This window comes from Dipodomys ordii, unplaced genomic scaffold, assembly GCF_000151885.1.
Source record: "Dipodomys ordii isolate 6190 unplaced genomic scaffold, Dord_2.0 Scaffold12, whole genome shotgun sequence".
In the NCBI taxonomy this organism is placed as follows: Eukaryota; Metazoa; Chordata; class Mammalia; order Rodentia; family Heteromyidae; genus Dipodomys; species Dipodomys ordii.
The window spans coordinates 16,819,617-16,842,836 of NW_012267228.1; the positions used below are offsets into that span (position 1 = coordinate 16,819,617).

The 23,220-nt window shown below is 42.9% G+C and overlaps 1 protein-coding gene across 1 annotated transcript in view; it reads left to right on the top strand.

Moving 5' to 3' along the window:
* Window positions 1–23,220, top strand: part of Lrig1 (leucine-rich repeats and immunoglobulin-like domains 1) — a 129,555-nt gene that overhangs the window by 62,536 nt on the left and 43,799 nt on the right. Inside the window, exons 5-6 of the mRNA XM_013010367.1 lie at window positions 1,906–1,977; window positions 11,405–11,479. Coding sequence (XP_012865821.1) covers window positions 1,906–1,977; window positions 11,405–11,479 — 147 coding nt within the window. The remainder of the gene's footprint in view (window positions 1–1,905; window positions 1,978–11,404; window positions 11,480–23,220) is intronic.

Sequence of the window (23,220 nt, forward strand, 5' to 3'; positions counted from 1 at the left end):
TAGATAATACGAATGTGGGAACATTTCTTTCTCTGAGAGCTTAGGCAGCTTTTCTGAAATTTAGATGTATGTTGTCTGTCCTTTCAGGGAAAGACAAACCAGTGATGTATGGCTTCAGATTTTTTTTTTTAATTCTAAGTTGATAAAGAATGTGGACAATTGTGGGAAGAGGTGGGGAGTGATTTCACTTCAGATGGTTCAGAACAGAGCCTTCGTTGCAGAAGGCCCTGTAAGCTCCAGCTCCATCCTAACCATGTGTGTATTTGCAGACAGTAGTTGGTCCTCAGGCCAGATAGGGCCTGCAGAGTTTGGTTTGGACCATCCTCTTGTTCTTTTCCCCCTTTTCCTTTCCCCTTTCAGCTTTTCCCTTTCCCCTTACCTCTTTTTGTTTCCCCTTTCTCCTTTCCTTTCCTTTTTTTTTTTTTTTTTAAAAAAGAATTTAAAAGAGGGCTGGGAATGTGGCTTGGTGGTAGAATGCTTGTCTAGCATGCATGAAGCCATGGGTTTGATTCCTTAGCACCACATAAACAGAAAAAGCCAGAAGTGGTACTGTGGTTCAGAGTGTTAGAGTGCTTAGCCTTGAACAAGAAGTGGTGTAGGGTCAGTGCCCAGCCCCCTGAGTTCAAGCCCCGGACTGTCTCTCCCTCCCCCCCAAAAAAAAAACAAAAACGATTTCCCCAAAGAATTCAGATTTTACCAAGGAACAAAGGCCCCTTTAGAAGGTGGAAGAAGGGGGCAGTTTCCCATATTGGCCTTATTCTTCTACTTGCCTGACCTGCTTGCCCTTCTAGCTTCTTGCCTTTGCAGTTTCTAAGTCTTTCTCTAAGATGCCTTTCACTCTTGTTACCTGTGATATGACCCTTTACAGCCTTATGAGCTCTCAGTATCTTTGCCCCCAGAAATGATATACTTCAGCCTATTAAAAATGAAACTCATTCTATTTCTTTTTTGGGTTGTAGTGAATTATCTGTTGGACTTTTTTTTTTTTCAGGTTTAATACATTGATTTCTACCTATCCATTCATAAATGCCCCCCAGGCAAGCTCATAGTTGACTTCCATATGTGGTTTAAAAATTACCACCTTTAATCTTTACAGTAACTTAATCTCTGGGCAAATTGCTTTTAATTCAGTCCATGCCACAAACGCAGATGGACCATTAGTTTCAAGTGCAGTTTGACTTTTATTTAGATGAATGTCTTCTAGTTCACAGTGAAATGGCTATCAGCTCTAGGTTAGTATTGATTGAAATGTCTCTGGAGTAAGTTTAACAGATAGTTGCCACAAATGTGACTCAGACTTCAAACTCATGATTAGTAGTACTGGTAATTGTCAGTAATGTCAATGGAATGAATAGCTGAGATGAAACACATTCACCTCTTGTACACGCTCAGGGCTCAGTAGACTGGTGGCAGGAAACAGAATGGCAGCTCAGAGGGACAGAATTATCCCAAGTTGAGAATCACTAGCTTAGAAAATGATGAGTCAACATCTCCTTTCTTTCTTACTACTTTCTCTTCTGGACAAAACAAAACTGCTCAAAAGAGCCTTGGATTTCTAGGGTACAAACCACATAGACCAGGGCACTTTAATTTGAAAATTTTTTTTGTTAAGTTACCAGGTAGTAAAATGGTATCGATTAAAATTCATTTGAATTTAGCCAACCTCAAGTATTTTGAATTTTCAGTCTCATTTTGAGTACCTTGCTTGTGAATACAAGTGGAAGGAGAGATAAATTTGAAAAATCTTACTGTTAATGCTACTTAAAGTAATGAAGGAGATGGGAAATTATGAGGGATAGGGTTGGCTATTTATTTACTTATTTATCTATCTGTGGGAAGATGACAAGATTTCTTAATCCAGGGTGTAATGTCAATTAATACATTGCTTTTCTTTTCCTTTGTCAGAAACCTGAGTCACAATAAACTCTCTGAGATCGACCCTGCTGTTTTTGAGAACTTGCCGAATCTACAGGAAGTGTAAGTACTTTTCCCAAACCATTGGGGAGTGGATGGAGATCTCCTTTCATTTTGCAGCATTCTTTCTCTGCTAGAGGGGCAGTCTTAAGTTTGTGAAAAGGAACATTTACATATATACCATTGGTGATAAATAATACTGCAATAGTACAGACTTATCTAGGGTTTTGGTCACTTGTGATAATGTGAACATATTAAATAGAAAACTGTAAGAATAAAAATTTCATATGTTTTAAATGATACATACTGTGAGCCGTGCGATGAAATCTTACTCTGTTTTGTCCATGTCATGAATCATCCTTTCGCCCAACACATCCATACTGTATATGCTACCTGCCAGTTAGCTAAGTAGTAGCCATCTCAGTTATCTATTACTATGATATTGCAGTGCTGTGTTCAAGTAACTCCTATTTTACCTAATTATGCCCCCAATGCATGAGGGTGATGGTGCTAGCAATTTGGATGTGGCAAAGAGAATCTGTGAAGGTCTTTTTTGTTGTTGTTTAAAGCAGGAGGTGAAAATACAGTAAGGTATTTTGAGAGAATTCTCATTCATACTGTAACTATTAATACAGTATGTTATTATAAGTGTTAAAATTTTCATTCATTGTTGCTGTTCATCTGTTACTATACCTGGTTTTATAAATTAAACTTTGTCACAGGTATGTATATATAGGGTTTAGTACTTAGCATGTAACCCCATTGAGAAAGGGGGACACTTTATACCTCCCCTTTTCTGCAGCCCTTCTCCTTCTCTTAGGCAGTCTGTTGGGCATGTTATAATCTAGTAGACTTCATTACTGGAAATCACAGCCAAGTGCGTGTGGGGAAGAGTGCTCTCACCTTTTGGGAGACTTGCTGGACTAGTTAGGGCAACGCACCTTGGCCTGGTCCTTTAGCACAGTGTCCAGGGAGATGGAGCAGCCCACTGAGCAGTGATCTTTGGTGTCAGGTCACCTCTTCTGCTTCCCAGGAGTCAGATAGAGAAGTGTGGACAGCAGGGACTCACCTGCTGGGCATTACAGGTGTTAGAGCACCTGGCTTGCTGCCTTGCAGAATCCTTTAATTCAGGACCTCTTTTGTTCCTCTGGTGGGCCTGGGGTTTGAACTCAGGGCCTTGTGTTTGCTAAGCAGGCATTCTTCAACTAGGGACATGAATCGTGTCTCCAAGCTCAGTTTTGTGTTATATATTTTCCCACATAGGATCTCATGTTTTTGCCTGGGGACAGTCTTGGACTACCATCTTTCTAGCTAGGCCTCATTCATAGCTGGAATCAGAAGAGTACACTACCACACTGGGTCCTTTTTTTGCCTTTTGATGTAAAAAATTCTGCTTTTGCTGTGGATTTTAGGATCATCAGGAATTTTAGCCCCATAGAGACTTTATAGAGGCCTTCATAGGTCATATGGACATACATTCTACAAGGAAAAAAGAAATTGCAACTATGGCAATGTCTAGAGACTAATGAAATCATTAGTATTCTTTTTTTTTTTTTAAGGGTTGACAATATTTTATTTCCTTCTATATCACATCTAGTGATGTTTCTTTTAACTTAATTGACAAATGTACAGATCATAGTCTCAGCAAAAGGGTACACATAAACTACTGAAACAATACTTTAAGGACAATTTTATAAGTGTACTGTGTATAAGCATGTAAATAAACTTGACACCATCATTAGTAGTCTTATCCAAGCATATCCATTGTGAATATTTGGTGAGAAATATATACCTGTGTACTCATATAATTTTAGAATCAAACTGGGTCTCAAAGCTATTTTGGGGGGTGGGTGGGTAAGGGAGGTTTTAGACAGGGTCTTGTTTATGTACCCTGGGCTGGCCTCACAGTTAGAATCTTCCTGCCTCAGCTTTTTTTTTTTTTTTTTTGGTTGGTTGTGGGGCTTGAACTCTGGGCCTGGGCGCCGTCCTTGTGCTCTTCAGCTCAAGGTGAGTGCTCTACCACTTGAGCCACAGCGCCATTCCAGTTTTCTAGTGGTTTATTAGAGGTAAGAATCTCATGGAGTTTCCTGCCCAGGCTGGCTTTGAACCGCGATCCTATCTCAGCTTCCTGAGTAGCTAGGATTACAGGTGTGAGCTACCTGTGCTTGGCCCTGCCTCAGCTCAGCTTGAGTGTTGGAATTACAAGCTTCTACCACTCTGCCTGGTGCCTTGCCACGCTCTCTCTCTCTCTCTCTCTCCCCCTCCCCCTCTCTCCCTCTATCTTCCCCTCCCCTCTCTCCCTCTCCTTCACTCCCTCCCTCCCTGTCTTTTTCCCCCTCCTTCTCCTTCTTCCCCCTCCCCCTCTCCCTATCACTTCTCTCCCCTCTCTTGCTTCCCCCATATATATATGCATATATGCATATGCATGTATATAAATTAGTGTTCTTACCTTCTCATTGTTAAATTTAAAATACTTATATAAATCAAATTTTTGTAATGCCTTATTTTAATATTTATATGTACACATGGATTTCTATAAATCATTCACCCAGTACTGCTATTCGATTTTTTTATTAGAGATAATTAGGTAAGCTCTTTTTAGATTTTAGTTACAAGTAACTGGTAAAAAGTCTTTAGTTGTTACTCCTTGATTCTATTATTGACAGCTTATTCTAAAGAAAATGTACTTTTATTGACTGGTACAATTTACAAAATATGTGCATTTCCTACCCCCATCTCCAGATTTTCCAAATTGGCATTTATAATTTCTGTGTCTGTTAAAAAACGGTTCAGATTTCTAAAGTTAGAGGACCATCAAAGTTGGAAGGGTCCTGGGAAATTCTTTGTCCAGAGCCCTCATTTTCCCATAAGGTCAATAAGCCAGAGCCAGAAGGAAGTTAGTTGTAAGAGGAGGCTGTGTTGGACCTCAATAACAAATACCACAGGCTGGGTGGCTCTAGCAATAGAAATTTATTTCTCATAGTTCTGGAGGCTGGAAGTCCAACTCTAAGGTGCCTGGAGAGTGGGTTTCTTCTGGAGGCTTCTTTTTGGTTTGGCAGATGGCTGGCTGCCTCTTGCAGTACCCTCATGTGGCCTTTGGTGTTTCTTGTGTCCTAATTTCCTTTGATAAAGACACCATTCATATTGGTTTAGGGCCAGTCCGTGTGACCTCACATAACCTTAATCACCTCTTTGTGATGCTAGGATCCAATCCAGGGCCTTTATCTGCTGGGTAAGTGGTCTATTAAGCTGCCTCCTCAGTCTCCTTATCAACCGTTCTGTCAGCAAATATAGGGGCTGAGGTACTGGAAGTTCAAGTTTAAGCATAGGAACTTGGGGGAGAAAACATGTCAGCCCATTCCAGTTACTCAAGATGATAAGCCCAGTCCATCAGAAGCTAGTTGGTAATCCAGTGCTTTCCAGAGTGTCTTTGATACTCGTAGTTCAAATTCTGTGACAGAGCTTAGGACTGGGATTTGTCCAAGATACCTTCCAGAGTATGGGGGCTATGAGGACAGACCTGACTTCATGGATATGCTATGGTGAAGGAAGGGAAGTGCTCATTTTGGTAATAAAAGCAGGTGAATTTGAGTTTGGTTTGCCCTTTTAAGTTTTGGGTCTGTGTCCCTGGACAAGTGCCTTAGCCTCTCAGTGTCTCATCTCCCTTTTCTGTGACATAGACATAGTCACTTTATCTGCATTATTGTAGCTGTTAATTGAAGAGGGTGCATAGGGCTTTGGCCATGGGAAAGGGTCATTCTATAGTTTTCCTCTATGGAAACTTTCTTGGAACTGTGCATTGGTTTAGAAATACAGTCTTGAAGGCGGAAAGGTTGAACCTCTTGCCACTGTGACCACCTCCTTTTCCTGTGTCACTCCTTACCCAGTCCATGGTGAGCTAAATTCATGGTGCCCAGGTCAGCAGAACTGCTCACTGATAACAATCAGGGGTACTCCCTAAGGGAGCTGTGACATACCCTGCAAATGGGAGCATCACAAGTGAGTGGAGGGAAAGAGAGAGAGAGAGAGATGGAAGAGAAGGAAAAAGAGTTACCGTACAACTTCCAAATTAACTGGACCATCTGTTTTCCTAGAGTGGTCAGCTCTTCCTGACCCTGCAGACTCTGTGAAGCCACAGGCTGCCAAAGGAGCTGGTGTTGGCTTACCGGTGGTTAATTTTGGAGGCCCTAGAACCACATAACACTGTGGACTGGTTGGTCAGAGAAGGCGAGCCCTTAGGAGGCCCATAGAGGACATGTCACTTGTATAGCGGCTTCCAAGCCACATGGCCTTCCCTGACCACAGTCCTGAGGAAAGCCCACCAGGGAGGGCCTCCACCCAGAGTTCTGGACACCAAGCTCCTCTATAATAAGAGGGCTATTTATACAAGCCTCTGAAACTGGTGCTCAGATCACGTTACTCCTGCCTGGCTAAAGAATACTTGCTGGGGAGCTAGCTGCCTTGGCTGTACAGGCCCTCTGACCTAAACAGTTCCTGGATTTGGCAAGGAAGCCTTGCATATGTCCTGCCATGGGGGTATTATGTTTAGATCCATCTGCTCTCTCTCTAGTTGAGTTCTCTCTATACTGCTAGTGTCTGTGTGCATGAGCATCTGTGTACATGTGCATTTGCAAGGTGGTGATATGTTTTAAAAGGATAAAATAATGAGGGGTGTTGTTTTGCAGCATTTTTTTAAGGTGAATTCCTCTCACCTGTTAGGCATTTCATGTTAAACTGTGTATATTTTGAATCCTTAAATTTTTGTTAATTGGGTCCTGCCCAGCTGGTAGTTGTGTTATTTACATCAAGGAACAATTTAAGTGGCATGATGAAGGTCATTTGATTGGCAAGAGGTGCAATTAGGGTTGAAGAACCAGGCCTGTCTGTCTTAACATTCCAAGTACACTCCAAAGCTGTAGAACCTGCTCCTAAAAATTCCTGCTCTGTCACTGTGGAACTGTGCCTTCATTTCTTCTTCTGAGGTGGGATGACTCTTTAGTGTCTTATTGAAAGAGATGGCATGCCATTCAAGCATTAGAACCTGACAGGCACATAGTCAGAGTTCATAATTGTATATAATTATTAACAAAAAGTAGCTATAGTTGGATCTTTAAATCTGAATTCAACCAGCCTTAGATCAAAAGTGTTTGAAAAAAATCATGTCTTTACTGAACATGTTCTAACTTTCTTTATGCCCTAAACAATGTAATACCACAACTCTTTGTATAATGTTCGCATTGTATTAGGTGTCCTGAGTCAGATACTTTTAAATGTACAGGAGGGATGCGTGTAGGTTTTGTGCAAACACTACATACCTTTCCATAAGGACTTGAGCAGATTTTGATACCTTCAGGGTAACCTGGGACCAACCCATGTGATATTCATAGATTGTATAGCCTGTATCATCATTATACTAAAATAATTTTATTATATATCATGAAATTATATATCATGAAGTGATACATAATAATGGTTAATGTAGTTATTATAGCATTCTCCAGTGACTAAAGCATATCACTTATTAAATGACAACTTTAAGTAACTTCAAAATTTTACCCTGACCTGCTGTTGATGGCTTTTCGTTATTATACAAAACCAACCAAAGCTCTAACCTGCTACCCAACTTGACTATTATTAATTGCAGTACTATCTTCATTTGGAATCTGTCTATTAAGAGCCAATTTACTAAATAACTTAATAAATAGAACAGTTCTTCTTACCATTCATACCAGCAGAGGACTATTCTGTAGCTGGTTAAAAGACTTGTGAAGATCTGTAGTGTACATTAAAGAAAAAAGCCAAGTATAAAACAGTCTGTATAATACCCATGCATTTGTGTAAAACAGGGATGTTGCTTGTCTCATAGCTAGCAAGCAGCAGGAGCTTTCCTCCTTTTTTTTTTTTTTTGGTCCGGTTGTGGGGCCTGAACTCTGGGCCTGGGCGCTGTCCCTCAGCTCTTCAGCTCAAGGCTAGCGCTCTACCACTTGAGCCACAGCACCACTTCCGGCTTTTTTCTTTTTGCTTATGTGGTGCTGAGGAATCGAACCCAGGGCCTCATGCATGCAAGGCAAGTGCTCTACCACTGAGCCAACTTCCCAGCCCCAGGAGCTTTCCTCTTGAAGGCATACAGGGGCCTGAAGTATAAGGAAGCTTTCACTCTATACTTTGTTTTCTTCTTGAAAGGGTATGAAATTTTTACAATGTGCCTGTATCAGCTATTCAATAAGTAAGTGCAGCAAGGAATAAAACCCCACTATCATCCACAATTATTCCTTAAAGGGGTTTTATAATGTTTGTTAAAGCTAAATTTGATTAAGATAATAAATGACAATATGCCATGAAATATGTTTTTTTTTTAAACATTTTACATCCTGTAAAATACCACACATCCTTTAACCAAGCCAAGTACATGTTCATTTGGAGAGAAAGCTGAGAAGCCAGAAAATCCCAGCTGACATTAAGAACTGAGTGGGAAGCATCCCACCCCCAGGTTCTGCCCTGAGGTCAGGAAGCCCATGCAGCCCATTGACCTTACATACACCTCCTCCAGCTCCGGGGCTGGGCCATGATTCATGGTCTGATGCATTGGAGGCACTCTTGGTCCTGAATCATCAGGAAAAGGTTTATATAACCCAGACAGTACTGAAGGATTTTTTTTTTCCTGGGCCTTAGGTGAGAATGAACTTGGGAGGAGAAGAGGTAGTAAACTGTGGGGATATTTTAAGGGCAGCACACGAGAGGCAGAAGACCGTATAACCCTAGATAGTGAAAAGATTTCATCACACACTGTCCTTAATCCCTGAAATTTCTGTATTCATGGAGACTGTGCTAAACAGCCCCAGTGCTTTTTCCTTTAACACTCCAGCAGTGCTATTTTTGACTAGTCTCTATTTTGGTCTGGCAAGAAACTCTTCATGTCTCAGTGAGTTTGGCCTTCCTTGCCTTCCGAGGATCACATTCTCATTTCAACAGGGACAGAGAGAATAATGAGGAAGCCAGTAGTAATGCAGTTAGCAACTTACATTGAACCCAGCAGTTCTTTTTAAAGTAGACGTGATCTAAAAGTAAGCTAGCTACATAGTTCCTCTCCTTTGGGCTCCAACTGTCCTCTTCATAAATCAGGCATCCCTGTTGAGATTAGAGCCAGCTATTTCTGACTCAGCCTGTTGCCTTGGGACTGCTCATCCAGACATATAATGCCTGTTAATCTTTAGCCCTGCTCCACTGTCCTTGCATGCTTCACTTCCAGCAGGTCTATCAAGAACTGAAATGTTGTTGTGCCCCCTTTCCTTGTTCATTTATTTCTGTGAGATTGCATGGGATACTTTGTCACATATAGTAGGACTGTCTATAAGACCTAGCACATCAGCCAGAGTTCCCCTACAGAGAAACCCTTACTGTTGGTTCAAAATCAAGTCAGAACAAAAACAGGTTGAAAAACAACTTCAGTGTCACCTACAGAATTCTGACCTGTCCCATGATGGTTGGCCTGTTAGTCTGTTGTTATTCTCTGGTTTGCAGCCGTCCTTCCATCGTCATGTGTGCTAGGCTAGTTACTTAAATGTAGTTCCTGGTACCTGACTTGAAGTTGTCATGTTGATGAAATTCCATAATGCTTATGGAATTTTTGCAGTATTAAAAAGAGGGAGTAGTGGTTCAGAACCTAGACTTTGGAGTTTGACTTCCTAGGCCACTGCCACTTAACTGCTGATGGTCAAATTACTTAACACCTCGGTTTTAACTGCCTTACTGGTATACTGGAATGTTCCCAGGACCTAGTTCTAGGTGCTTAAAGATGAGTTAATGCACTGAAAAGCTCTTAGAGCTGCGTCTGGCATATGGTAAACCTTCAATATGTTGTCTACTCTTATCATGATTACTCCCATTCTCCTGTTTCAGAATAAATCTTAGAAATGATCTTAGTTCTTATCAGACTGCCTTATTGCAGAAGACCTCTGCTCTGATTTAAAAAAAAAAAAAACAACTACCTGAGAGTCCCTTGCAGTAATAAATACATTAGCACTCTGAATTTATTAGTTAAGATAAAAAGTTTTCAGCTTGCCTACAGCAGGATGAGATAAAGGTGAAGCAGAAACAATCTGATTTAGGGGGCAGTCAGATAAGAGGCTGTTAAAGTAATTAATTGTCTATTTCAACACACAAACAAGGGCTCTTTAAGTGGAGAAAGGATTTGCCTCATGATTTGGATCTGCTTTCCCCCTCACAGATGCTTCACTCATGAAGCTGTTGAAATAGGCATCCTATGTACCACAGTTCATTAACTGCCAAGCTTCATCTTTGGCTGTCTTTGGCACTGAAGAAAGAAAATGGGCTAATTCAAAGCCTTTTCTTCCTTCTTTTCCTCCTATTCATTTCTGTAAAAAATGGCAGACAACCAATTTCTACTCAAGCCAGTGCAAGTTATATATGTGTCTGAATACTGGTATCATTTCAGCAACCTTGTCTCAGAACAGAAACTAGATGTTTTGTGTGAGGTATAGCTCCCTTAAAATATTGAGAAGATAACACAGTTCTTTTCTCCTGACTTCAAGTCTCAAATACAGTTTCTTTCTAGCCGGTCACCTGGCAGAAAGCCTGAATACTGCATTAACTTTCTTAAGGCTTTTTGGGCTCACATTGCAAGTCTGACTTTGGGTTCTCTTTCCAAATTTGGAAATACACGTCCATGTAAGGAGGCCAGATTGCACAGCCTCCGGGAGCAGACCAGGCAAGCTGTGTTTTTGTTTGTGGGCTTTCCCTTCTATTAAGAGATATTAACTGTGGCAATACAGATTTAGAATGTTCTAGAGGGAAGGGAGCTCAGAGAACAAATAAGATTTGTTCTAGTGCAAAAGCATGTGTGTTTGTTTTCCTGGAAGACCATTCCTCAGAGTACAGAGAAGCTGGAACCCCAAAAGCATGAGGATCTGTTTATATAGTTCCCTTGTTATTTCACCAAGGCGGCATATTAAAATAACTGGCCCCATGGATCATAGGCCCTCAGAACAAGAAGGGAGAAGAAGCCTGGGAGTGGTCTCCAGCTCTCATCATACACATTACCCCTTGGCAAGGACAAAACACTGGAACAACTGGGAAGGGACTGTTTCCCTCTCCACCAAAAAACAACAGAAAACCCCCCTAACCTTTCCTGTCCATAAGAGCACTAGTAACAATGATCGATCATAGGGGCACCTTTGGTCATTTGTATCTTGGCCAGTTCTCCATATTCCTTGATCTCTGAGCTTGATGAGAAGCTGGTGGAAGACAGAATAGTTTCCTCTTAGTATTTTTTTTCTTACTTTGGGTGTGATAAATATTACTGTTACCTCATATGACTTCTGTCTCTTTAAAAGCTCACTTTATAATACTTTATCTTTTATCTTAGGGTAGACTATTGCTTAAGCAACAGTGTTTTTCATGTTTCTTCTGTGTGTGTGATTTCACACTGCTCTTCTAAATCCTCTAAGTGATCAATTTTTTCTTGTTACAGGTACCTCAGTAATAATGAACTGACAACCCTCCCATCCCTGGGTGCTGCATCGAGGCACGTCATCTCTCTCTTTCTGTAAGTGTTTGCCATCTGGGGCTCCTGGGCAGTGCCAAAGGGGTTGTGGTATTATCTCGCTGACCTTTGGTGATAGAGGAAATGTGTTTATATGCTTGCTAGTAAAGGAAGGCTCTTTTAGCATGATCACAACACATGCTTTGTTTGCTGTCTCCTGGAGTCTACACGATTAAAAGTAGGAAGTTGCCTCTTCTAGTTTGAGGGAAAAGTTTCTGTTGTTGTTTTGTTTTGTTTTTTACTACTTCTGGGAGAATCATAGAAGTAGATTTCTTATAATTAGTGGTTAAGCTGTAACTTGGGTGGATGAACTAGAATTAAGGGCAGCTGTATTAATGAAAGATGGCATAAATAAATCTTTCTGTCAGAGAATTTGGTAATACAACTGTTTCCTTTTTATGACTACTTATAAAAAGAAAAAAAAAACAGTGTGCCAGGCCTCTGAAATCAACATACAAGAAACTAGTTGTCATGATCAAGTGTTGGAGGAAACAAAATATATTTTATATGACGGTTGGATAAAACACGGGAAATAAAAAAGGGCACATGGACTTAACTGAAAAGGAAAGAGGGGAAGCTTCGGCTTGTTAGCATCTGAGGTGTTTCTGGTCTTTCCTAGAGATTAGTAACTGGCCTTACTTGGTTCCTGTAGCTCTCAGGTGTAGGTGAGGGCTGGTTTGAAGATCACCCAGAGGTCATGAGTCCATGGGTATGCTCTCAGGTTTTACCAGCAGATTCTGAAGCATAGCACCACCCCTCTCACATTGAATTTCCTGCCTGCATCCAAGTTCTACTTGGATTTACTTTATTTTTATTTTGCTGGTTTCAGAATTCATTTGCTAACCTGTATGTATCTTTTTTTTTTTTTTCCTTACCACTAGTACTCAGCAAACTGAGCAGAGGGATTTGGCAGGAACGTAGTGTTAATAAGATTTCTGGTGTAGCTTGCACATCTGGTTTTGGCTGGCCACAGGCCCTGTGTTTAGGGAGTGCTGTGTTCTTGTGTAATACTCCTGGTAGGGCTGCAGGAAAGCCTGAGGGTAGAATTGCCACTCTCTGTGTTCTGGACAGGTAACTTCTTTCCTCATTCACACAAGATGCTTCTGACCCACTTTACACATGGGGAAGAGGGAGACCAGGGCTAGAGAAACAGAGTGGACATGAAGTGTTGGTTATCATGTGTACATCTCAGAAATGTGTGATACATAATCATTGATTCTGGTGGGTGCCTAATTGTCACAGCTTCTTGGGCCTTGGTGAGCTGTGACCTTTAGAGCCATAGTCCACCCTTGTTGCTGTGAAGTGCTGATATGAAAGCTGTGGCTCTTGATGAATAGGCAAAGGTCCTTTTTCTTTTCCCTGCTCCTTGGCTTGTGTGCCTAGCATCTGTAAGGTGTTTAATTTCTGTCTAATTTCATTGTTAGCCTATGTGAGGCTAATTAGGGATGTGATAATCCTTTGTGTTCATAAAGCAGAACACTTGAAGATACTTCTAACTTCTGGTTGCTGGAAGCCCAGGTTATGAAGCAGCAATGTCCTGTCCACTCTGGGCATGTTTGAAATTCACAGACCATGTTTGAAATCTCAGACCACGCCTATCAGAAGCTGCATCAAACAAGGTTCCCTGGCCATTTGCCCTCTTGTTAAAGTATAATAAGTGCTGGTTTTATTCCTGTTATTCTTCACTGGATGAGGCAGCGAGGACCACAGAGAGTATTTTTGTAATGCTGGAGAAGTTGTCGCTCCCTGAAGGTTTACTAAGCTGCAAAGTAGAGAGGAGGATTAAAGGGAGACACAAGTACACAACTCCTCTGTCTACCCTTGCAGTTGGTACAGAAGCATGGCAGGTGATTTTCTGCCCTATACCAGAGGCGGGAGTCCTCCCGCCCCCCCCCTCCCATCTCCCCCTGGGCCTGTGGCATTTTCAGTCTCACCTTGCTTTGCTGAATAAAAATACATTTCTGTTCCTTGGCCCCAGTGCCAAGAGCAGTGGGGCTGTTTGGCCTTGTTCCTGATATTCCATTAGACAGTGTTGAAATATGTAAAGCAGAAAAAAAAGACTCCCTCCCTGATTTGATTCAGTTTGGAAAATGCAGGTTTGTGTTGGCAGCCACCTCTTTTGCCTAAAACTCATCTCCATTTGACTGGGCCAGGGTCTTTTGCATCATCTTTTTTTTCTTGGTTGTGTTGGGGATTGAATGCAGGGTCTCATGCTTACTATATTAAGCTATATCTCAGCTTCCTCTGCCCCTTTTAAAAATCTTTCCTGAGGTCCCTGTCTTCCCTGTTCTTAGCCAGTGTTTACTGCCTGCAGCTGGGCAGTAGTGGCTCATCACTCTGATCCTAGGTACTCAGGAGACAGATCAGGAGGATGGTAAGTCAGGGTCATCCCAGGCAAAAAGTATCTGGGTGCAGTTCAGCATGCCTGTTATCTCAACTGTGGGGGAGAAGCATAAGTAGGAGGAGCACAGCCCAGGCCAGCCTGGGCATAAAGTGAGACTATCTCAAAAATAACTAGGACAGCTGGGCACAAGCTACTCAGGAGGCTGCGATTTGAGTATCACAGTTCAAAGCCAGCTTGGGCAGGAAAGTCAGATTTTCATCTTCAGTTAATCACCAAAAAACTGGAAGTGGAGCTGTGTGGCTCAAGTGCTAGATCACTAGCCTGAGCACAGAAGCTCAGGAACAGTACCCAGGCCCTGAGGTCAAGCCAGGACCAGCATACAAAACAACAAAAGCAAACAACAACAAAACAAGGACAGTTTCAGAAGATAGAGTACATGCCTAGCAAGTCCAAAACCCTCAGTTCAAACCAGTACTGCCAAAAAAAAAAGTTAGTGTGATGTGTGGGAAGTATGATTATAGATAATTTTGTAATCCTGCATGCCTTTCTGTGGGTTACATAAAGGACGGGAGGAAATATAACAGAGCAAGGAGTAGATAAGCCAAAACATCTTTCCTAGTGTTTACCTATGTGCCCTTGTGGTAATTCTCCATTGCCCTGGCTTTGTAAAGTATGGGATATTTTCCTGCTATGTCTGTTGCTATTCAGAACTTGGGCACTTTCTGTAAATATTAGCAGGTACCTGATCTCTGCAGCTGTGGTCCAGAGTTTGTCCTAAGGTCATGTGGCAGCTCTAACACAATGTCTGAAACTATGGTAACTAATAGTGAGATACTTAAGAGTCCTTAATCACCAGTCTTTTTTTTTTTTTGGTCGGTCGTGGGGCTGGAACTCTGGGTCTGTGTGCTGTCCCTCAGCTCAGCTCTTCAGCTCAAGGCTAGCACTCTACCACTTTAGCCACAATGTCACTTCCGGTTTTCTGAGTGGTTTATTGGAGATAAGAGCCTCACAGACTTTCCTGCCCGGGCTGGTTTTGAACCGCAATCCTCAGATCTCAGCTTCCCTGAGTAGCTAGAATTACAAGTGTGAGCCACCAGCACCTGCCAAATCCCCAGATTCTTTTTCCCTTTTCTCAGTAGGTAGAGGATGAGAAAAATCATCAATATGTGCAGGAGGAGGACAGCAGATGTCTATTGGTGCCAGAGGAGCTGGAACAACTTTCTTGGGATAAATTTCTAGGCAGATGCATCAGGGAAAAGTAGGGATGGAGAGTGTTCAAACCCCTGGAATGTGGCTGTCAGCCCTTCATCTCCCTTCTTTACCAGTACCACACCTGTGAGGGGCTCATGGGAAGAGTTTTGCTCTTGAGCCTGGCTTTAATCTCAGGGCTTCACAAGGGAGTTCAGACCTTTGGGAACTGGAGTCATGGAGCACAATTGCAGTTGGTTAATACTTTCTGATTAAAGGGATCTAATTCACTTATTTATCAAAGGACAGATTTATTGGTATTGCATGCAGAGGATCATGCTGCAGCCATTTGTCCTTCATATCAGAAAAAATGTGAGGGAAGCTTTTAACAGGATTGGGTTGGAGTGAGCCAACTAATTAAAATTTTTTTATTGTAAAAATACTGTATAGGGGGGTTACAGTTACATGAGCAAGGTAATGAGTACATTTCCTATGGAGCATTGTTACCTCCTCCTTTGTTTTTCCCCTACCATCTCTTCCCTCCCTACTTCCCCAACTCCAAGTTCGTAAAGTTCGTTTTCAGCATAGTGTCTTGACATCTCATTGTTACAATGGGTCAACCTATATCATTATTTAAGCATTTTGTTATTTCCCTTCCCCTCCCCAAATTAGAAAAATGTATACACAAGATGCAGGGTACCGGAATCAAATACAGTGAAAAAAACCAGGGTTATACCGTGGAGGAAGAACATACCAAAGAAACAAAAAAAAAATCACATAGTACATTATAAATATGTTAAAAACAATAGCAAGAAAGAAAAATCCACTTGTTTCCCTATCTTAGGGTTCATTTCGCTTAACATCGTCTTATATGGCCATGTATACATAGCTTTCTGCTTGTCCTAGACATATACTAGTTATTGCAAATAAGGGAAACCTTGGGAGCTGTTTCTTGGGCCTGGCTTACTTCACTTAGTTTAATTTTTTCCAAGTCTTTACATTTCCTAACAAATGTCATTCTTTCTGATGGAGGCATAGAATTCTGTTGTTAGATATACCACATTTTCTTGATCCATTCATCTACTGAGGGGCATCTGGGTTGATTCCATTTCTTAGCTATGGTAAATAATGAGGCAGCTAATTTCATAGAGATATTAGAAAAATAAAACCCAGACTTTGTTAAACAGGAGCAGAATCTGCCAGTAGATAGACTTAAAAAAAAAAAGTCCAGGAAACTCAAGTTATGATCCCACAACAGCAGTAATTTTGTCTGGCAAATGAGTGCTATTTCTGTTGAAAAGAAATTTCCGCTTTTCCTGTGGTATTGCTGTGCTTTTGTGTCAGAGAAGATTGGCTGCAATGGTTGACTTTGTTTGGTTCAGTCCTAGTGTGTGCTGTAGATTTGGCTGTGGCTCTGTCTCCTGTAGACAGACCTTTAAGGGGCCTGCCCTGCTTTTCCAGGTGCTGGGATGTTGGACTTTGTCCTTTCACAGTGCTGTGTCCTCCATTGGGTGGGACTTGTAAGTCATGAGCAGCCTGTCCTGACAGGAGACCTATTGTTATCTCTACACCCTGGCCACTGGTGGTACACTAAAGTCTGCTTCTCAGAACAGGAGTCCATTTTAGCACCACTGATCTTCCTGCTGGTTGTGACCTAGTATCTGATAGAGCTTTGTCCTCTGAGTCTTGAATGGCACCTCTTGTGCCAGGTGGAAGTTAAAAGGAATACTGATGAGATAGGCAGATGATATCTAGTTTCTCCATTGTCCTAAGGAGACCGTCAAAACTCAAGAAAACACTCCCCCATCCCCATCTCTTTGCCCTTTCCTGGTGCCACAGGTGTGTGACTTGGTTATTTTTCCCGTTTGGTCAAGTCCTGCTGTGGGGAGGCAGTGGTTCTGGTGGCCAGTGGGGAAAAGCAGAGGGATCCCAAGCTGGTTCATAATCCAGGGGTGGGTTCTATCTAAAGGGCCAAGTCCATCCTTACTAAGGAACTGCACCTAACTGAAGAGAAGGTGGGTAAACCGACAGTTGTCATACAAAGGGTGAGCACTGACTGAGGGACCTTTTTTATATTGCTGCTGGGGTATGTGACAAGGAAGGTTTCCATATAAAGTGACATTTTAATGGAAGCGCCTTGTTCTGGGAACTTTGTTTCTCCCCTTCCAAGTGGGCATAATTTATAGGCATCAGGAGGAACAGGAGCACCCTAAATGTTCAGCTGCCATGTTGAGAAATTGGAGTCTTCTGAGGAGCACTGAAAATACACCATCAAATTTGCGTTTCCCTCCTTTTTTCTTTGTCAACAGGCAGGCTGTTAGGAAAGCCAGCAAACTTCTGTTGGAAGACAGGGCAGGAACCGTGGTTCTTAGGACTGCAGGCTGCTCCTATGCTGGATACCACCAATGAGCCTCAAATTAAACACCCAATTTGCAAAGAAAGCAGCTCTCACTCCCAGAAACTTCCCAGGGATCTGTAGTACAGACGTCCTTTTGCCCCCCAGTGGAAGGGAGCCTTTCTCTGAGGCTGGGAAAGGAGCCACTACGGCCTCCTCAAGAGCCTGCCAAATTACACACAGTCATGACTTGTCATTTCCCTCCCCCTTCACCAGAAGTGGGGGTGGTAAGCCAGCCAGATGAGAGGTACATCTGCAAGTTATTTGCTGAGAAAGTAGAGGGAACACCAGCTGCAAGGCTGGGGGAGTCGAGGAAGAGGAGAGCCCGTGGAAAATGCACTTGGTCATGGAGGTCCCTGCCTTTTATGGGAACTCAGTAGCTTAATTTCTGTTGTTAGAATTAGCTTTGTTAGGTCTTTAGCTCATCCTCCCCCCCCCCCCCATCTTTCCTGATGACCATGTAAGCTTTAAATATAGTGCGAGATCCACTGGGAATCTGGGCTGCTCTGGATAGAGAAGCGAGGATGGACTTGGAGGGAAGCACGGCTCCTAGCAGTGGGTGCTGAAAACTCTCCAGGGCTCTGAAATGGAGCCGGCAAGAGAGGCTGCTCTGTCTGTTGCACAATCTCCCGTGTGAAAGGGGCTGGCTTCTCCTCATCTCAACAGTCTCATTCCAACTGGGACCATTTCCTCCTCCTCCTCCTCCCCCTCCTCACTTCCTGCAGGTGGTTTCTGTAATCCAGTTACCACTGGGGAAGCCTTATGTGCATATGCACCTAATCCGAAAATGGCTGGCTTGACTTTGACCTGTGTGGTGACCTTGCAAAGAAGGCAGAGCCTATTGTGTCTGCGCACACCTGGGAACCATTTTCAGCTTTTACAGCCCAAGTGGAAGAAATGTGTTTGCATTTATGTTGGGCCTTTCTTTCATAAGGCCTGTCATTGTTGGGTAATATATACGGAATACTAGGTTCACCCTGTTTGTGTAAAGGCTAGGGTTTGTTAAGATGGGATAATTAATTTAGTATATTGAGCCATGGATGACTTTTTTTTTTAAAATGCTGGTCCTGAGGCTTGAACTCAGGGCCTACGTGTTGTTTCTGAGCTTTTTTTTTCAAGTCTAGTGCTCTACTACTTGAGCCACAGTTTCACTTCCAGCTTTGCTGGTTAATTGGAGACAAGAATGTCATAGACTTTCCTGCCTGGACTGGCTTCTAAACTTGATCATCAGATCTCACCCTCTTGAGCATCTAGGACTACAGGTGTTAGCCACTGGTGTCTGACAGAAATGACCATTTTTGTAGTGCAAAATTTTGCAGTCTCATATAGGTCAGGATTTGAGATGTAAACGTAACAGCAGCAGATGTTCATTGACATTGGCACGCATTGCTCTGTATACCTTCTCAGGCCTCTCTTACTGTATCAGCTATGCAGTGCTGGAGACCCTTCGGCTCAGAGAAGGACAGTAACTTCCCTGTGATCACAGAGTCCCAATTTCAAGGTTTGTTGTAACAGTAATGTGTTCTGGAAGTCTGGGTGGGTCTTGCTGGGTGTAGTGCTGAAATACCAAATTGTAGTAGGACACTTTGAGCATGTGACTTTGGAGTGTAGCATGATTAAGGCACATGCCCAGGAAAGGCAGCAAGCATCTCCTAAAGTGTCCTCACTGTACAAGCCTCCTTTTGGCCTCTGGTAAGCTCAAATCGGGCAGGGCTTGCTTGATAGGATTCTGATGCATTGCAGCAGGATGTGCTTTTTGGATGTATTGACCAGTGCTCTCCCTGCCCCTGCCCACACACAGGTTGGTTGTTACCAGTGGTTATGACCAGCCATCTATTAGGTACACAGTGAAGAAAAGCAATCTCATCACCCTTCAGGCCTCAGCAGAGCCTGGACTCGTTTGATTGTGCCAGCAGCTTCACACGGTGGCGATTTGCCCTCACCATCACTTGAGGGCGGATTCCTATGCAGTTTCCTCACTTCCTGGATGCCTTTCAACCCCAAACAGCTGAGGCAGAGGTGCCAATTTGTGGTTTTCTCTTCCCAACTTCTCCAAGTGGGAGATGAAAGTTACATGCTGTGTAGGCTGTGGTGCTCCGGGGTTGGCCACTTTAGCGTCATCTGTTTCTTCCCCGCTGTGTTGATACAGAGTCTTTGGGGGGCTAAGAAATACTTCATCATTGGGAGAGCTCCTGGGAAGTTAGTCTGTAGATACCAGGGCTTCTTCCCACATGGCTTTAGGATACAGGTAGGTAAATTGGATCTCTTCGCCTTTTACTGACTCCTGTATCCTGTAGCTTTACAGAGGGGATCAGTGTGGCACAGTGGTGAAGAGAGGGCTTGTTGTCAAGGTACTCAGGACTGGATTCCAGGCTCTATTGCTGTTGCTGAACTACCTGGGTAGGTTCCCTTGGGCCTCTGTCCTTGTATAATGATATTGGAGATGACGTGGTTGTTAGGATTAACTAAACAATATGTGTGAGCTGGCAGCTATGCCCTGAGTACCTCAGGGTTGGGATGCAGTGTGTCCTACCTTTGCTGGTATGCTATGAAGGGTTTTGGTGTTCTCTAGCCTGAACCTAGAGGTCTGCTTGGTGTCTGTCCACATGTCTAACAATTGATCTTATTTGCAGAGTCCCTGTGGCCTACTCCCTTGTAAACCTTGGAGGGTGTAGAAAGTCCCTGAGTATTCCTTTTTTTTTTTTTATAGGAGCTGTTGAGTAGGGCAGCAGCAGGACAGATTTCCCTGTCTTTTCTCACTGGCTAGTGCAGTCTCTGGTAGGCTCAGAAAAAGTAGCTCAGTGTGTAAGCAGTGCAGCGTGGGCTGCACTGTAGTCCAGGATCTGAGAACTTGAACTACATGATCAGGCCATGGTGGGGGCCAAGGAAATTGAGTCCGCTTTGGGAGTTTGGGATAGTGAGGAACAGTATTGGGTTCAGACATTGGAGTTTTAATAAGCCACCAGCTGGCACTGCAGGTGGAAGCCTTTGTTCTACTTCTCCCCTTCCCTCTCACACCTATCATTTAAGTACCCGTGCTTCCTGTGAATTCTCCTGTTTTCTTCTTTTCTTTTTTTCTCACCAGGCAGAGAGAAATACTAAAGCTGGCCTTCAATTTAGCCCTTATGATCTTAGGGTTAACTAGTAGAGTTTCTAGTTACTTCTTTTTATTGATTTTATGTGAAAAGTGTGTGGCTTCCCACTTAAAATGCTGGAAAATTGTTTTTGTGGTGTCGGAGAGGGTATTTGGTCTGATTAGACCAGACCCCCTCCTTTGTTGATTATGGAATTGGCTTGTGGATTTGCCCCTAATCTGAGTCTTCTCTATCTCCTAAAAGGTGGACCACACACCTCAGATGTAATTAGCAGCTCCTTTATGATGGTGAAAAAACACATTATATAAAAGCCAAGCAGTAGGTAAAACACGCATTTGAAGATCTCTAAACACTTCATTTTATTCCAAAAGGAATAAAAGTTCTTTTCAAGCATGTTTGGAAGTACATGGTGTAGGAAATGAAACAATCCACCCCACCCCAGCTGTCTTATAATAAATACAGCAGTATTGCAGTACGGAGGCTACAGTGGAGCCTTGTGTGATAGGATTCTGTAGGGTTTGTATTTGGAGCTAGATACTTAGCAGAGTCAAAAGAGTAACTAGAATTTTGAAAATGACAGGAAAAAAATACCACTTGGACTTTTCAGAATGTGACTTTTTCTTCAAATAAGAAATACATACACTCTACCACTGAGCCACCGTCCCAGCCCAAGAATTATATATATTTTTTAAAGTAGAGAAACAGTGGTGATCAATATGCTTAGTGAAGTTTTTCTCTTTGAGGTTGCCATTTGCTTCATGTGAGTCAGAATGAGGGGCTGCTGGGTACCCCACGGCCTTGTTAAACCCTTTCACACTGACTTTTGTTGTAGACCTAGCTGGCTGACGTTTTCAAGGGATTCAGTACCTTGTCTGAGGAAATGCATGCAGAGTGTAGGTGGTGTGGTGTGCATTGTGGACATCAGTCCAGCATGCCAGAGAGGACAGGGCTCATCTTGATCCCACTTCAGTGGCCTGGGTAGCCCCCCTGGGAAGAGAATGCCCAACGACTCAAGGAATTGGCAAGTTGATGAAGCCCAGAGTACTTCTGCCAGGACTGCTCATTGGTGAACATTCCAATAGAGAATCCACATTCTCTGAGCCACGTGGGTCCCTCCTAGAGGCTCTCATGCTTACTCTCTCTGGCGGGGCTGGCTGAGCTGTGTGTTCTGTGTTGCGAACTCTTCTTGAAGTGATGCTCGAAGTTAGTGTCCTAGCCATTCTTCTAGTCTGGTGTCTTGGAAGAGGGCTCCCAGGGAGGGCCTTGGCCCCCAAGTGTCCAGACCTGACCGCTCTCTTCCTCCTTGTACTCTTTTTCCTCAACACTACCCAAGGGCTCTGTCTGATTCTGTTCTCCGCACTGTATACTATTCACCCAGTGAAGGGCCGGTTTTGTAGCTCTCCTGCTGTATTTGATGAAGTGAAGAAACAGTCCTTCCATGCCTCCCCTTTACTATGGCATAAAGTCCCATTTTTTCAGTTGGCTCTGGTTTCATTTCTTCCTTGTCTCACCACTTCCTGTCTGGAACTTTCATTACTGTCTTGAACTTTCATTGGGCAGAGTGAAAGCCCACGCTGAAAGGAAGATCGTCACTGCACTTCCAGGCATCCAGCCTACCCCCAGGTCACACTCTCCTGTAGATTAGGGTGAAATGGGGCAGGCCCAATGATTAAAAAAAAAAAAAATCACAGTAAGGATTGTTTGGGTTTAGAGATGCTTTGAGGGCTAGGAGAATGTTTGTAGTTAAGGTAGGTACCTTTCTTTGCTACCAAACTTGCCAGATCCTTTAATGCCTCAGAAGTTCATTTTGAGTCTGTAATTGAGTGGCACAGCAGCTGTTCCTGAGATTGTTTCACCACAACTCCATTAAGTACTCATTGTCTTTAGGCTTGCCAGGAAGGAGTGCTGCTTCCCCAGAGCTGTTCCCCAGTGCCACAATTTCCTACCCTACCACTGTTTACTGCCCATAGGGCCTCAGTAAGACCCTTCAGCAGGTAGGTTCATTGCAGGCTGCCACCAGACTCCTTGGGCTCTGCATTATGTGCTTTTAGCTGCCGTAAGACTTCTAGTGAGGAGGTAAAGTGTGGTGTTTCTCATAAATAATGAGCCACCTGGAACACTTTCTATGCGATGTTAACAGTTGGTCCCTGAGAAAGGGGTCTCGTGGTCTTATTAAGTTTAGCAAATGCAGAATCCAGCAGAATGAAAAGCATCTTTGTTGGAGTGCTCATTAGCACCTTTCCTTTGCCAACCTGCCATGAAAGTCTGTAAGAGGTGTGGAGAGTGTATGTACCTGCTCTCAACCTTGATTAGGCCCAGAGCTCTTTTCATGGAACACCTCCCCGGCTAGTATTATAGAAGTAGGTAGGTGTGTGTGTGTGTGTGTGTGTAGTTTTTTTCTAGATACTAATTTTTTGTTGCATGTGTGTTTGAAAATGTTTTCTCCCAATCTGGTTTTTTTGTCCGAGCAAAATAATTTAAATTTGGGGATAATGTTCAATGTGCTAATTTTTATAATTTTATGGATTGTGTTTTCAGGGTCAGATCTATGAGCTCTGCCTCTCTGTAGAGTTGAAAGAGTTTCTCCTCTTAGAAGTTATGGTGCTATTTATCTTTTGCAATTAAGGCTGTGATGACACGTTTTAAAGAGCAAGCGTTGGCTCACATAGGAACACAGATCAGGATGGATAAGGGAATGTGTAGTTCGGAGGTATGGAGCTGG